Source organism: Salvia splendens, chromosome 19, assembly GCF_004379255.2.
Source record: "Salvia splendens isolate huo1 chromosome 19, SspV2, whole genome shotgun sequence".
In the NCBI taxonomy this organism is placed as follows: Eukaryota; Viridiplantae; Streptophyta; class Magnoliopsida; order Lamiales; family Lamiaceae; genus Salvia; species Salvia splendens.
The window spans coordinates 23791001-23806338 of NC_056050.1; the positions used below are offsets into that span (position 1 = coordinate 23791001).

The 15338-nt window shown below is 36.9% G+C and overlaps 3 protein-coding genes and 1 long non-coding RNA gene across 4 annotated transcripts; 1 reads left to right on the plus strand and 3 right to left on the minus strand.

The window, feature by feature from the left end:
- Positions 1 to 2617: 2617 nt before the first annotated feature.
- Positions 2618 to 3592, minus strand: LOC121778810 (SKP1-like protein 4). Its single transcript, XM_042176214.1, has one exon. It carries the CDS (start codon positions 3273 to 3275, stop codon positions 2811 to 2813), a length of 465 nt encoding a protein of 154 aa, XP_042032148.1. The 5' UTR covers positions 3276 to 3592; the 3' UTR covers positions 2618 to 2810.
- A 3025-nt stretch (positions 3593 to 6617) lies between these two features.
- On the minus strand, positions 6618 to 7084 carry LOC121779200 (SKP1-like protein 12). Its single transcript, XM_042176523.1, has 2 exons — positions 6743 to 7084; positions 6618 to 6641 (listed from the first exon to the last, which is right to left on the minus strand). The coding sequence occupies exons 1-2, from the start codon at positions 7082 to 7084 to the stop codon at positions 6618 to 6620; spliced, it is 366 nt and encodes a 121-aa protein (XP_042032457.1).
- A 2103-nt stretch (positions 7085 to 9187) lies between these two features.
- Positions 9188 to 11661, plus strand: LOC121779781. Its single transcript, XR_006045934.1, has 2 exons — positions 9188 to 9374; positions 9487 to 11661. It is a non-coding gene; the product is annotated as an uncharacterized LOC121779781 (long non-coding RNA).
- Positions 11662 to 14256: 2595 nt separating this feature from the next.
- On the minus strand, positions 14257 to 14709 carry LOC121779201 (SKP1-like protein 14). Its single transcript, XM_042176524.1, has one exon. The coding sequence runs from the start codon at positions 14707 to 14709 to the stop codon at positions 14257 to 14259; it is 453 nt and encodes a 150-aa protein (XP_042032458.1).
- Positions 14710 to 15338: the final 629 nt, after the last annotated feature.

A 15338-nucleotide genomic window follows, 5' to 3' on the forward strand; every position in this document is an offset into this window, starting at 1 on the left:
GAGATATGTTGTGGTGCAGGAGTTTGTAGTGATGAATGTTGTCAAATTAAGTGTCAAGTAAATTATTTCGGAGGCTAAGTCAGTGTATTTGCGAACATGATTGTTAGTTTGATGGTTTTTATATATAATAGCAACTTACTTTTCATTTCCAAATTTGCATTTTTTTTTGGATCTAACGAATTAAATAGATGTAAAACATGAATTACATAGTTACAAAGCCAAGCAAGAACACACATACTTGCGTAGATCATTGCTTATAAGAATGTGACAATTTTTCCTTTCTCGTTCTTCTAACAATTAATTTGTTTCATGAAACGGCATTCAATTGATTTAATACTACCATCATTTCAATGCTTTCGACCATCTTCTCTAAGCTGGCGTTCGGTTGTCATGACTAATATCATGAGACTATCCATCTAGGATTAAGTTGTAGGATTATTTTAGTTGGAGGGGGGAGGCTATGACTAATTATCATGAGACTATCCATTTAGGATTAGGTTGAAGGGTTCAATCTTATGAACCAAACATGATACATATTTAATCATGAGATTTAATCTTGTCAACCGAACACCCAGAGAACAACTTATTTTAAGATCAAGTTAATTAGTGAGACATTTGACAGCATAATCTTTATACTATTTCACATAAGATTATATTTCAAGTTTTGTTGGTCACTCAAAAATGGACCAAGATGTCCTATTATTTCAATTAGATGAACTAAACAAAACTGGATATACAACAACACCCTCACTGGTAAATTCATCTACCGAAGATACACCAAGGGCTCATGAACGTGAAATATATAGGTGTGATAAGATCATAAACTCTGCATTCTAGTGAGTGGAAGACATTGTCTATGAAATTTACTACTTTTGGTAAAATAATAAAATGTAATGTTATTTTTTGTGTTATATATTTTGGGGGATTTCAAGTTCTTTTTATAGTAGTATATTTTAATTAAGAACCTTCTTTATTAAGTTTGTCTACTTTTATATTAAAAAGGCTATGTAATTTTGACATTATGTGCCTAAATAGCTTATGTAATTTTGACATTATGAATGTTTAGTTTTGTAATACTATATTGTAAAAAAGGAACAATATGATTGACTTGAATATGAAATGAAATTATGAGATATCATAAATCTGTTTTGTGTTCAAGCGTATATATGTGAACCTTTATACGAAAATTAAAATCTTAAAATCGTTATTTATACTCATGTATAATCTTTAAGTTTTGGCAAATATCCCTAATACGCCGTAAAATAATTAAAAATGAATGTAGTACTTTGGCATGCAAATTTACTCCGCAGGTTTCGGGTATACCCTATCCCGACCCAATACCTGACGGGTTTTAGGTACCGAAACCCGAAATTATGGGTTCGGGTACGGGTTTTGGTAGTTAATGTTAGGATTTTTCGGGTTTAGGGTACCCAAGGGTACCCAAAACCCGTATTTGGGTACCCGGTTAAACCCGATTAATTATGTATATGTGATAAATATTTTTATTTTGTATAAGGCCTATGGCCCGTAGGGTAAATCTAGGGTAAATATATTTAATCACATGTAGATTTATGCCAAAAATTTCTTTATTTTAAAATTAAGGAGTGTCTATTTGTCTAATGTCTATTATATAATAGAATCACAATCTAGAGAAAGCTAAAGCATTAGAATTGAAGTTTAGATTATTAATAATAGTAAATAAATAGTATTATTGTGTTATTTTTAATTATTTCTTTTCTCATCACAATATAATTTATATAAAAAATTTGAAATATACTAATTTCGGGTTTATGGGTACCCGATTAGTTAGGTTCGGATACCCGCACCAGGTATTAGGGTACCCAAATTCACATTCGGGTCGAGTATTAGGTATGATATTTTTTAGATTTCGGGTTTGGGTACCCGAAGGTACCCGAATTTACAGATTTTCATGAGTTGAGTAAACTTATCCAATAATCAAAAATTATATATTTCCATTGTGATTCTTAATTCGTCCATAGCTAATATTAATATTTTCTAATTGTGATTCTTTATAAAAAAAATATATCTATAACTAATAATCATATTTTTTTTCACTGAGATTCGTTAGTATTCTTGCATTTAATACAAATTTATACCGAGAGGAAATAATTAATTACTTAGTCTCTAAATAAATTAAGGAGGGGAAATAAATGAATGGCAATCAAATCGAGAATCGAACGGTCATAATTGAGTTCTGGTATCAAGGTTTTTGTCAAATATGCCTGATGTTAAGTTACTGTTGTTATTTTTATGTATTGAGTTCTGGTATCAATGTTTTGCACAATGTTTTTTCAATAATAAATTAAGTTATACAACGTCACAATAATACTTGCACTGACATTGTTTGAGAATTCTGATCTTGTAAATTACTAGTATTAATTAGTAAGATGTCATTCGGTTTCTAAGATAAAATAATATTAAGATATAATCTAGGATTGAGTCGTGAAATTATTTTAGTCACATGAGATTAGTCATGACTAATTATCCCATGATTATTCCTCTAGGATTGAGTTGCGGGGTTTAATCTTATAAACCAAACACACTACAAATTTAATTTGGATACGAAGAAGAAGGAAAACAGAATTTCGTACTCCATATCTTTATACGATAGATTCGAATTCGAATTCGAATTCGACACATTGCTTCGACCCGAATTATTTTACACAAAATTACGACGGATTCGAACTCGACACATTGCTTCAACATGAACTATTTTACACCAATCCAAAAACATTTCATCACCCAAAAAAAAAATTAAAAGAAAATAAAAACCCTAAATGAAGAAGCGATCAATTACCGTTGAAAAAAGCCCACTGGTTCTCCATCACAACATTCGCCTCCTCCGCCGGCGAGAAATCGCTCTCCGTTCCGATCAAGCTTCTCATCTCCGCCACCGAATTGCAGGCTGCGATCGAATCGGCGATCTTCTTCGAGACGAGATCAATTAGGCCGTCGATGTTGAGATAGTTGGCGGCCATAAGATACTCCAAGAGCAATTTCACGGGGACGCCGCTCACCAACTCGTCGTCCTTCTTCTTCTTCTCGTCATCGCCGCCGCCGCCGCCGTGGTTCTCGAGGTAGTCGATTACCTTGATTAGGACTCTAGCGGTGACGTTGAAGAGCGGGATCTGGCCGTCGCAGTCCTCGATTGTGTTCCTGAGCGTTATCGACTGCGCCGCCACGGACTCGGCGATGTCGAAGCACTCCTCGTCGGAGCTCACTAAGGTAACGGTTTTCGAATTTGAAGCTGCCATGATCGTAAACTCGTTATAATTTGATTAGTTTTGGGAGAAATGTGAATGGGGACCCTTCTATATATTGGGGATTTTGGGAATTACTTTTTCATTGCCAATAATTTTAAAATTGTGAATTGAGAGTTTTTAGTTTTAAGCTATAATTAACTTAGCTTATTACTTGTGATTAAATGCCACGCTAATGTTTACTTGTTCAGTTGTATTTTTTTAATAAATTTTTTTAGCAAGAATAGATCGAGTCACTTAATTAAGCATGTCACCTTCACCTCTATGGGATTAATATATAATCCTAGATAATTCCAATTATGAATTATGGATTATATATACTCCATCTTAGTATTATTTATTTGACGAATCGAACGTCGTCACTTTTGTTGTGATACCTCTTATTTTTTCTCCATTCACAACTAAGCTATTAGGTGTGAGCTATCCATATTTGTTCACCATTAACAGCTAACTATATACACAAATAAATACCCCATGTCCCCATTAGTTATAAATATCCCTTATTTATTTAAATAGGAGTGATACGAATAAATGAACTCCATATATCACTAAAAAATATGAATATGTCAACGTAATTAAGATCCAATTTTGAAATTTGTAACAGCTTAAATTTCTAAAGACTTGGTAAATTATGCTTAAGTAGTGTTTTAGAAAAGCATAGGCTGGTGGTAATGTGGTATCAATGTGTTTTGGCACAATATTTTTCAATAATGAATTAATTTATATGACGTGACAATAATACTTACACTGACATTGTTTGAGAATTATGATCTGTAGTAAGTAACTTCTTTTTCAATGCTCTCTTAACTTTGTTTTATTCTTCATGATTTCGTAAGAACAGTGTTTCATAGTAGAATATTGTAGCTAGCCATTGTTTTTGAAAATTAATCATTACAAATGTTTCTCTTAACTCTAAAATTATTATTTTAATTTGGATATTTTTTGACCCGTTTCCCCAAATGTTGGTTGATAATATCAACGTTTCATCATGTTTTTAGGCCACCCGCAACGCGTTACGCGGGTGGCCCGAATCTCGTTACTCCGTGACGGAACGGTGGCGGGAAGCGTTGCGGCGTCTCGTCCCGTCACAGTCTCGCCGGATCGCCCGTCACGCCGAGACGCGGCACGGAACGGCTCGCCACGCGCTCCCGCGACATGACGCGCTCCTAGGCCATGCGTGACGCCCACTTGCCGGCCCGCGAGTGGGATTCGTCACGATGACGCAATAAATCAATTTTTTAAAAAATATTCGAAAAAAAAAAATAAACAAAAAATTTAAAAAGTGGAAAACTAAAATATTACCGTTTTCTAGCCGTTTTCCAATTTTTTTTTATTTTTTTTTTATTTTTTTACTCTATAAATACTCCTAATTCATCCTTATTTCACACACAACTACACATCTATTCTTCCCAAATCATCTCCATTTTCTCTCCAATTTTCATCTCAACTCATCTCTCTTTTATTCTTTCCCCAAATTTAATCGATCTCATGGATCCATATGAGCAAATGCGTCAAATAATGGAAGAATCACTTGAAGAAGATCGACACCGGGAGGCGGAGGAAGTTGCGCCGCCCCAAAGACGCTCCCGGACTTACATCCATCTTAACCGGGAGGAAGCCGCCGCAAGGTTAGTCTGCGACTACTACTGCGATAACCCGGTGTGGGGAGATACCTACTTCCGTCGCCGTTTCTGCATGCGGCGATCGCTATTTCTCCACATCGCAAATACATTGGCGGTCCGGGAAGAGTTCTTCCAAGAAAGGTTCGACGCCGTCAGCCGTCCCAGCCACACGACGCTGCAGAAATGTACTGCAGCAATCCGTCAGCTTGCGACTGGACAAACGGCGGATGTGTTCGACGAATACCTCCACATTGGAGACAACACTGGGAGAATGTGCTTGCTCCAATTCTGCAAAGGCATCCGGGCAGCCTTCACCGACGAATTTCTCCGGAAGCCAAGCACGACTGATTGCCAGTTCCTGCTCCGCCTTCACGAAGAAGTGCATGGATTCCCCGGGATGCTTGGCAGCGTCGACTGCATGCACTGGCAATGGAAGAATTGTCCGGTGGCGTGGAGGGGGTCGTACACGAGCGGCCACAAAGGCACCCACCCCACCGTTATACTTGAGGTCGTTGCCGACTACCGACTATGGATCTGGCATGCGTACTTCGGGGTCCCCGGCTCGAACAACAACATAAACGTGCTCCACCAATCCGACCTCTTCGCCGAAGTTTTGGATGGTAAAGCGTCGGCCATCAACTTCACAGCTAACAACCGGCGATATAAAATGTGGTACTATCTTGCCGACGACATCTACCCGAAGTGGCCAACCTTCGTGAACACGTGCACTAGGCCTATGAACGCAAAGCAGAAGCAGCAGACTGCTCGGAAGGATGTGGAGTGGGTGTTCGAGGTTCTCCAAGCGCGCTTCAACATAATCAAAGCCCTGGCTCGTACGTGGGTCATGGAGAGCATGGTCGACATCATGTATACGTGCATAATCTTGCACAACATGATTGTTCAAGACGAAGGACCCGAGACGGGAAATTGGTTCAACCCTGAAGCCCCCGGAAGCTCAACCGCCAGTAGTCCGCCTCGAAGTGGAGTGCATCCGTCTATACAAGAACGTTTGTCTATTCAGGCAAGGACACGTGACTCTTCCGCTCACGCCCAACTCCAAGATGATCTAATGGAGCACATTTGGGAAAACTTTGGCGGAGGAAATTAAATTATGTTTTTTTTAATTTTTTTAGGATTTTTAATTATATTTTTTTAATTTTTTTCAAATTTTATGTTGTAATGTTGTTTTATTTTCAATGAAGTGTGTTTTTTATTAATTGAACTTGTTGGAAAAAAAAATAAAAAAATGAAATTGAATGAATAGTAATTTAAGGGACGGTTAAAGGACGGAGGGTTGCAGGTTCCGTCCCTTAGTTAAGGGATGGAGTAAAAAAGTACAATGGGCCCCGCGAATAGTAATTTAAGGGACAGTTAAGGGACGGTATATTGACAGCTTTGTGGATGGCCTTACTGGGCTAACCATTGTAACTCCCTTTGGGCATTGAGCTAATATTACTAACATTTCAGGTATATTCTTGTAAATTTATTATAAGAATTGATGAATACGAAAAAAATGAATTTATCGTTTTTTAAAAATCATATTTCAATGTGGATGAAATGGGAAAACATCATCGCACCACTATCAAAATCGTACTAATATTTTGTTGGAAAATAACACTTAAGTACTATCTTTTTATGGATAAATGAACAAAAATTTAAAGTCATGATCGATTCAAACTCAACACGCATTGCTTTGACATGAACTACTAGTATTTTACACCAAGCCAATACACGCACACTGAAATTTACACGTATGTGACAAGAGTGGCCTTAATTAATTCACCATTTTTCATGTTTTCTTGGAAAAGTAAAGCCCCAAATCCACGCGCGATCGCTTACCGTATTTGCTCGCCTCCTCTCCGGCGAGAAATCGTACACCATCTCCGCCTCCGATTTGCAGGCTTCGATCGAATCAGCGATCTTCTGCGAGATGAGATCAAACAGACCTTCGATGTTGAGATAGTTTGCGGCCTTCATACACTCCAAGAGCACTTTCCACCGCCGTGATTCTTGAGGGATCACCTTAATTAGGACTCTAGCGGTGACGTTGAAGAGCGGGATCGGGTCGCCGCCACCGACGTATTCGATTACGTTCCCGATCACTATTGACTGCGCCGCCATGGATTCAGCGATCTCGAACCACTTGCCGTCGGAGCTCACTAAGATTACGGTTTTCGCCATCGTCGTAAACTCGTTATTCATAATTTTATTAGTAGTTTGGCGAGAATTGTGAATAGCGACGCTGGGAAGTGATCAAGGTCTAACTAATTTTAAGTGTATAACTAGAGAACAAATCTCAGCCACACATTATCTCAATCTAATGACTAAATTAAGTATTCATTTTCTATTAATAAAAATAGCATGGGGGTATTTTGGGAAATACATTGTTCCACATTTTGACATACACACCACATTCATGCATACTCTGTCTCTCTATATGAACAAGTGGAGAGATAATCCGTCGGTGACCTTGTGCGAGAGGAGGATCACAACGGCGAGGCCGCCGCAGCGGAAATAGGTGGCGTGGACAGCCAGGCAATGATGTTTGAACTCATCGCGAGGTAGAAATTTCTCCAAATTTTTAGGGTTTGGATTGGTGATGAATTGCGAGACGTCGCAATCTGCTTCGGCTTCGGAAAAGGCCACGCCGGCGACGACGTAGAGGTTGGCGACGATGCGGCCGGCAAGGGGGTAGTATATGGAGAGGACCTCCGATAGGGATTTTTTCAGCTGCTTTGATTTTAAGGAGTCGGAGAATTTTGAATTTGGTGTGTAAAAGTAGACGAATGGAATGAATATTGTAAATGCACGTTGATCGAGAAATAAGAGTTGGTATTTTTGGAGTGATTTTGGTGTGTAAAAGTAGACGAAGGGGTTGGAGTGATTTTTGGAGTGATTTTTGGAATGAAGTTTGGAGTGATCACTATATACTCAATACATCACTCTAAGCATGTTTTTACTTCACTGATATGAAAAAAATAGATCACTATAAGCAAGAATCATAAACACTTCACTCTAACCGTGGAACACATCACTCTAAGCATGTTTTTACTTCACTGATATGAAAAAAATAGATCACTATAAGCAATGATCACAGACACATCACTCTAACCATTGAATACGTCACTCTAAACATGTTTTTACTTCACTGATATGAACAAAATAGATCACTATAAGAAAATATCACAGAAACATCACTCTAACCGTGGAATACATCACTCTAAGCATGTTTTTACATCACTGATGTGAACAAAATAGATCACTATAAGAAAATATCACAGAAACATCACTCTAACCTTGGAATACATCACTCTAAGCATTTTTTTACTTCACTGATATGAACAAAATAGATCACTATAAGAAAATATCACAGAAACATCACTCTAACCATGGAACACATCGTTCTTAGCATGTTTTTACTTCACTGGTGTGAACAAAACATATCACTATAAGAAAATATCACATAAACATCACTCTAACCGTGGAATACATCACTCTAAGCATGTTTTTACTTCACTGATGTGAACAAAACAGATCACTATAAGAAAATATCACAGAAACATCACTCTAACCGTGGAACACGTCACTCTAAGCATGTTTTTACTTCACTGATGTGAACAAAATAGATCACTATAAGAAAATATCACAAAAACATCAATCTAACCGTGGAATACATCACTCTTAGCATGTTTTTACTTCACTGATGTGAACAAAATAGATCACTATAAGAAAATATCACAAAAACATCAATCTAACCGTGGAATACATCACTCTTAGCATGTTTTTACTTCACTGATGTGAACAAAATAGATCACTATAAGAAAATATCACAGAAACATTACTATAACCGTGTAACACATCACTCTTAGCATGTTTTTACTTCACTAATGTGAACAAAATAGATCACTATAAGAAAATATCACAGAAACATCACTCTAACCGTGGAACACATCAATCTAAGCATGTTTAGAGTTGTCAACTGGGTCGGGCTGGCCTAGCCCAGCTCGGCCCAGGCCCGGCTCGTTAGAGAAATGGAACGGGCTCGGGCTGGGCTTGTTGAGTGTAACGGGCTCTATTTGGGCCTATTTGTAAACCCAGAACCGGCCCGGGACCAAGCCCACTAGCAGCCCAAGCCCGGCTCAGGCCCAGCCCAAGCCCGGCTCAGGCCAGCACAGCTTCAACCCACTGACTTAATTAAATATAGTTAGGTTTAGGATTTAATTAAAACTAATATATTTAATGACAAATTGATTATGGACCTTAATTAAAAAGTGGCGTGTTAATAGATTGAATTGAAAAGTGGCGTGCACTATTAATTAATAGATTGATGATTGGTAAATAAAAGAGGCGTCGGTCTTCATTCTCAATTTTCATTCATCCGTCGGTCTTCTTCTCCAATTTCTAGATCCAGCTTCATTCTCAATTTTCATTCCATCCGTCGGTCTTCTTCTCCAATTCCAAGTTTTCAACGGTAAAATCTTAATTGTTCTTCTCTGATTCTCCTATAAATACATGTAATTGTATTCTCCATTCCATCTTCATCCCTACTCCAATTCTCTTACTCTTATTCTCTGCATCCTCAGTAATTGTTGTCGAGAATCATCCATCTTCATCCAACTGTTCATCATTTGGTGTTGTCGAGAATCATCCAATCGAAGTATCATTTGTCTGATTTGGTGTTGCTGAACTGCCAATAATCACCTGGTTTGTTTTAATTTTTGATTTATATCTGTTCTTGTTTCATATTTGTTACTGTTGATTTTTTATACACCTAATTTTGCTCCAGTTGTGATTTATTTGTTATAGCTTCATTGCCTATTTATTTCTTGGCTATTTTATATCTTAAAAATGAAAAGATTTATGGGAATGTCTCCTGGTTCATCTTCTAGAACACTACAAAATGAGTCTGTTCCACTTTTTTCAGAATCTGCATCACAACCACAACATGTAAACTTAGAGGGGGACCAAACCACTTTTGTTGAAACCCAAACTACTATTGCAGTTAAAAAACCACCAGTTAGATCTAAGACTAGTAAAGTGTGGAATTATTTTACCTTGAATGATGAAAAAGCAGCTTGTAAGCTCTGTAAGGTCAAATTTGCTTTTAAAGTTAATTATGGCACTGGTACTTTAACTAGACATTTGAATAATCATCGCAAGAATTGGGAAGATAATGACTTGTTAGATGATAGTAGACAACAAAATTTAGATATTTCATCTAGTGGTTCTGTTATAAATTGTGCATATAAACAAGATGAAGTGAGAATTGAACTTGCTAAACTTGTTATAGGAGCTGAACTTCCTTTTAACTTTGTGGAAACTCAATATTTTGCAAATTTTATGAAAAAAACTCAACCTCGTTTTAAAAGTATTTCACGAAACACTTGTTAGAAAGATGGTTACAAAATATATGAATTTGAAATTATTGCTTTGAAAACATTGTTTTCTAAATTAAATTCTAAAATTTCTTTAACTACCGACTTATGGCTTTGTAGAAAAGGTTTGCATTATTTATGTGTCACAGCCCATTGGATAAATGAAAATTTCTTGTTGGAAAAAAGAATAATTGATTTTTCATTGCTTGAGTATCCACATGATGGTATATCTATATATCAAGCTGTTATGTCTTGTTTGAATTATTGGGAAATAAGTGATAAAATTATGTCTATTACATTAGACAATGCCGCAAATAATGGCAAAGCTATGGAGTATTTTATTGAATTTTTGAGGCCAAATATTGATGCAAAATTTTTTTACATTCGTTGTGTTTGTCATGTTCTACATCTATGTGTATGTGATGGAATGCAAAGTATTAGATCTCACATTGATCTTATACGAGATTGTTTGTTATTCATTACATCATCTTCGGTTAGGTTGCAAAAGTATAAGAGAATGGTTAATAGTGCGAAAATGAAATTTAAAATTCCTTATATTGATGTAAAAACGAGGTGGTTTTCAACTTGTAGAATGTTAATGGAAGCTAAACCTTATTCTTCAATAATAATACACTATATGAAAAAAGAAAAAAATTCTAGCATTAGTGCTATTATTGAGAAGAATTGGGAGATTGTTGACATATTAATACCACTTTTACAAACGTTTAGTGATATGACTAATGTTATGTCCGGTAGTTGTTATCCTACTTCCAATATTATGTTGCGTGAAATGGTTAACATTGTTAAAATTTTTGATGAGCATAGAAATATGGAAAATGTGAAGACATTATTGGAAAGATGGAGATTAAATGGAAAAAGTATTATCAAAATGTTCCTTTTTGTGCTATTTTTGGAACAAAAAAATTATCCTATTTTATCTATGATTGCACGTGATCTACTAACATGTCAAATGTCTAGTGTAGCATCCGAAAGTGCTTTTAGTGCAGGTGTAAGAACAGTGACAGATAGAAGAACTCGATTGACACCAAAATCTATCAAATTTTGCATGCTTTTGAAGAATTGGATGGATGAAGAATTTCGATTGAACAAGTTGAAGAGGCTCGAAAGATATAGATGTCAGAAATGAAAGAAGAAGATCAAGAAGATGAAGATGGCGAACCGAATTTGGTAATTAATGCACAAGAAGATCAAGAGTCGGATATCGAGAGATTTTATTTTCCAATAACTGATTATTACTATTCAAGTACTAATGATCCAAACTTTACTTTTGATTGGCAAAATTACCCGGATTAACTCTTTGAACATGTAATATTTTTTGTAATTTTACAATTGAAGTCTTACATTTAAGAAATTTTTTGTTTATGTTGATTATTATTAAATTGTCAACGTCAGGCCCAGTTCAGCCCGACCCGGCCCAGCTCGGCCCACTGACCAAGTGGGTCTGGGCTGGGCTGGGTTGAGATGTATGAAAATAAGCCCGGCCCGGCACAGCTCATTTCAGACCCTGGTATTGGGCCGAGCTGGGCCTCAACACCCTCGGGCCTCACGGGGCCTGGCCTGGGCTGGGCTAGCCCGGCCTAGTTGACAACTCTAAGCATGTTTTTACTTCACTGATGTGAACAAATCAGATCACTATAAGAAAATATCACAGACACATCACTCTAACCATGAAATACATCACTCTAACCATGTTTTTACTTCACTGATATGAAAAAAATAGATTCCCTATGGAAAAATTGACGCTTTAGTATGTCAGTATCTACTAGAGTCTCATCAAGAGTCAAGACAAAAAATTTCCTTGCAGAGAAAAAATTAGTTAGCACTCTTGAGATTAAATAAACTTTTTGACTCTTTTGAGGTCTTGCTATTTTGGACTTAATCCATTTTTATAAGCGACCATGAGTATGCTTAATGTGTTGAAGCTCACTATGACTATACACAAATAGTAGTTTTTTTGCTTCTGTTTGACAGTTGAACACATTGTTTCTCAATTTCTAGCCATTATTTGAATTTATGTGTAGCCAATTGGAGCAGCATCCCGAATTCCAAGCTGTCGTTCAGCCCGAAGAGAGCGACGGCGGAGCTCCGCCACTCGAGCTCCATCGGCAATCGCGCCGCCTCGTCCCCCTCCGCCTCTGCTGTGGCCTCATCCCCATTTTCGTCCGACCACAGCTCCGCCGCTGCCTCCGGCGCCGATCATGACTGTTGCGATCGGCATCCCAAGGATCGCTCATTCTGCTCCTATTTCCAACTTTTGTAAATGACTATTTTGCCCCCGCCTTATTATAGTGAACCAATTCTGCCCTTAATTTTCTTGATCATATGTTGAATGTCAGCCCTTAATTTTCTTGATCTTATGGTTGAGATTTATTCTCTAGTTATATATTTAAGGGATGCTTTCCTTATATCACTACTCTAGCGACGCTTCTATATATATATACGGATTTTGGGGTCTATTTGATAGTATTACTTTATAATTAATGTGATTTTAATCTATCATCCACAACTGGTTATATTCATGGTTTTGAATAATTTTTTTTAAGCTATAATTAATTACACTTAACTATTAAGGGCTTATTACTTATGATTAAATGTCATGACTAATTAATTTTATCTTTTATTCGGTTATATTTTTCTCAAAAGCTCTTGGCCCGTCTCTATAACGGCAAGATCATATTGTGCTACATGATTATTCGATATTGTATCTTACTATTATCATGCTCAACGAACCAAACTCCAACTTAGTTGTGAGTACCTCTTATTTTTCACCGGACTCCTACTTAGTTGTGAGTACTACCTCTTATTTCCTTCGTCTTTAAAAAATAGCAACTTTTGAAACGACACAAGTTTTAATGTACAATTGAAAAAGTAAGAGAGAGATAAAAAGAAAAATAGGATTAGTGGAAATGGGTTCCATCTTATTAGAGAGAAAGAGATTTCCTTTAATAGAAAACTTATATTTTTAGGGGATTGGAGGGAGTACTTTTCTCCGGTCACAACTAGGCTACTATTAGTTCTGAATGCTCCTTATTTTTTTCTGCAAGCTAACCTATACAAGTTACAACTAAGCTTTAGGTGTGGAACGGTCCTTGTTTGTTCACCATTCACTAGCTAACTATATTCACAAATAAATTACTCCATTAGCTATTAACGACCCTTATTTATTCAAAGAGATATTTTGAAATTTGTAATTGTAACAACTTAAATTTCTAAAAACATGCCAAAACCAAGGTAAATTATGCTTAAGGGGTGTTTTAGAAAAGCATTATATTGTCTGGTTATGCCTCTTTTAAAAATGAGAGTTAACCATTCATTAAACTAAATTCATCTCTATCGCAAAGTTGAAATTGCTTTTGCAATCCACCGTCTCAACTAGAGGTGCCCACGGTTCCGGTTTTGTAAATTGCCGAACCGGAACCGAACCATGAGGGTGTTTCACGGTTCCGGTTCAAAAACCGCCGGTTTCGGTTTTGGTTCCGAACCGGCGGTTTTTCGACAATTTTTTACAATTTTTTCACGGTTCTGAACCGCCGAAAACCGACGTTTTTTTGCGGTTCCGGCTCGGTTTCATGGTTTTTCACGGTTCCAATTTAAAACCGCCCAGAACCGGCAATTCCGGCAAACCAAATCACGGTTCTAAAATTGACATTTTCAGTTTGGATAAATTCTCACGGTTTCAGTTCGGAACCGTAACCGCCAGTTACGGGGGTTTGCAGATAACCGCCAGAACCATAAACTTTGGTCATCTCTAGTCTCAACATTGTGTAAAATTAATTAACCCTTTATTAAATTAAATTCCTTGAAGATGAACAAGATAGAGAACAAAAAAAATGCATGATATTTATGAAATAACGAATTCTCTCCTAACAGCATAGGAAAAAAAACCCTAATCCATACTTATTTATTTCCAAAAAAAAAAAAGAAAAAAGAAAACCCCTAATTGAAAAACATGATCGATCATTGTGCCCATGCGTACTGTTCCCTAATCTCCTCCTCCTCCGCCGCCGTGTAATCGTTTTCGATGCCGAAAATGCTTCTTATCTCCCCCACCGCTTTGTTTTTTATAGTATTGGCGATCTTCTTCGATAGGAGATCAACTAGACCTTTAATGTCAAGATAGCCGGCGGCTGTAGCATATTCGAGGTGCTCTTTCACGGCGACGCCGCGGAACAACTCCTCGTCTTTCTTCTCCTTCTCGGCGTTGCTGCCGCCGCCGCCGTGGTTTTTGAGGTATTCGATCACCGTGGTTAGGACTTTGCCGGTGACGTTGGGGATCGGGATCGGGGCGTCGCAGCAGCCGTCGTCGATTATGTTCCCGATCGTTATCGACTGCTTCGCTAAGGTCTCGGCGATCACGAAGCGCTCGCCGTCGGAGCTCACTAGGGTTACGGTTTTGGGAACGGCGGCCATTGCAAAAAGAGAGAGAAAAGGGTTTTGATAATTTTATTACTTTGGAGAATTGTGAATATCGATTCATCTATATATAGGGAATTTTCTATGTGGACGGGGTTTCGAATTTCCATCTAGATTAATATTATCATCATAGATATGGTAAAACTTATTACTACTCCCTATATATAATTAAGGAATAATTATCATTTAAATTATAATTTTCCATTAACTTATTGTTGTTTCTATGACTTTAGAAATTGAAATATAAAGTTATGGTATTTTTGTTATTTTTTTTTTATCAATTTTCCATAATGGCCAGAATCGAAACTAATATGACAAAATCAAGTATGATACGGCGATAAAACGACGTTGTATTATTTTGAATGTTAATTAAAAGATTACGAATTTACGATGTATCCGAAACGATGTTGTTTGTTGTCATGTCATATTTAATTTGAGCATATTAGTTTCAGTTCTTAGTATTATGGGATAGTTGAGAAAAACTAAAAAAGTTATTACTGTGATTATTTAAATGAAAAACTGCAAACAATTTGATGATAGTAATAAAAAAAAAAGATATTAGTACTAATTTATAGTAGTATTAACTATCTAATGACTAACATTGAAGCTGGTTGTTTTTGTATACG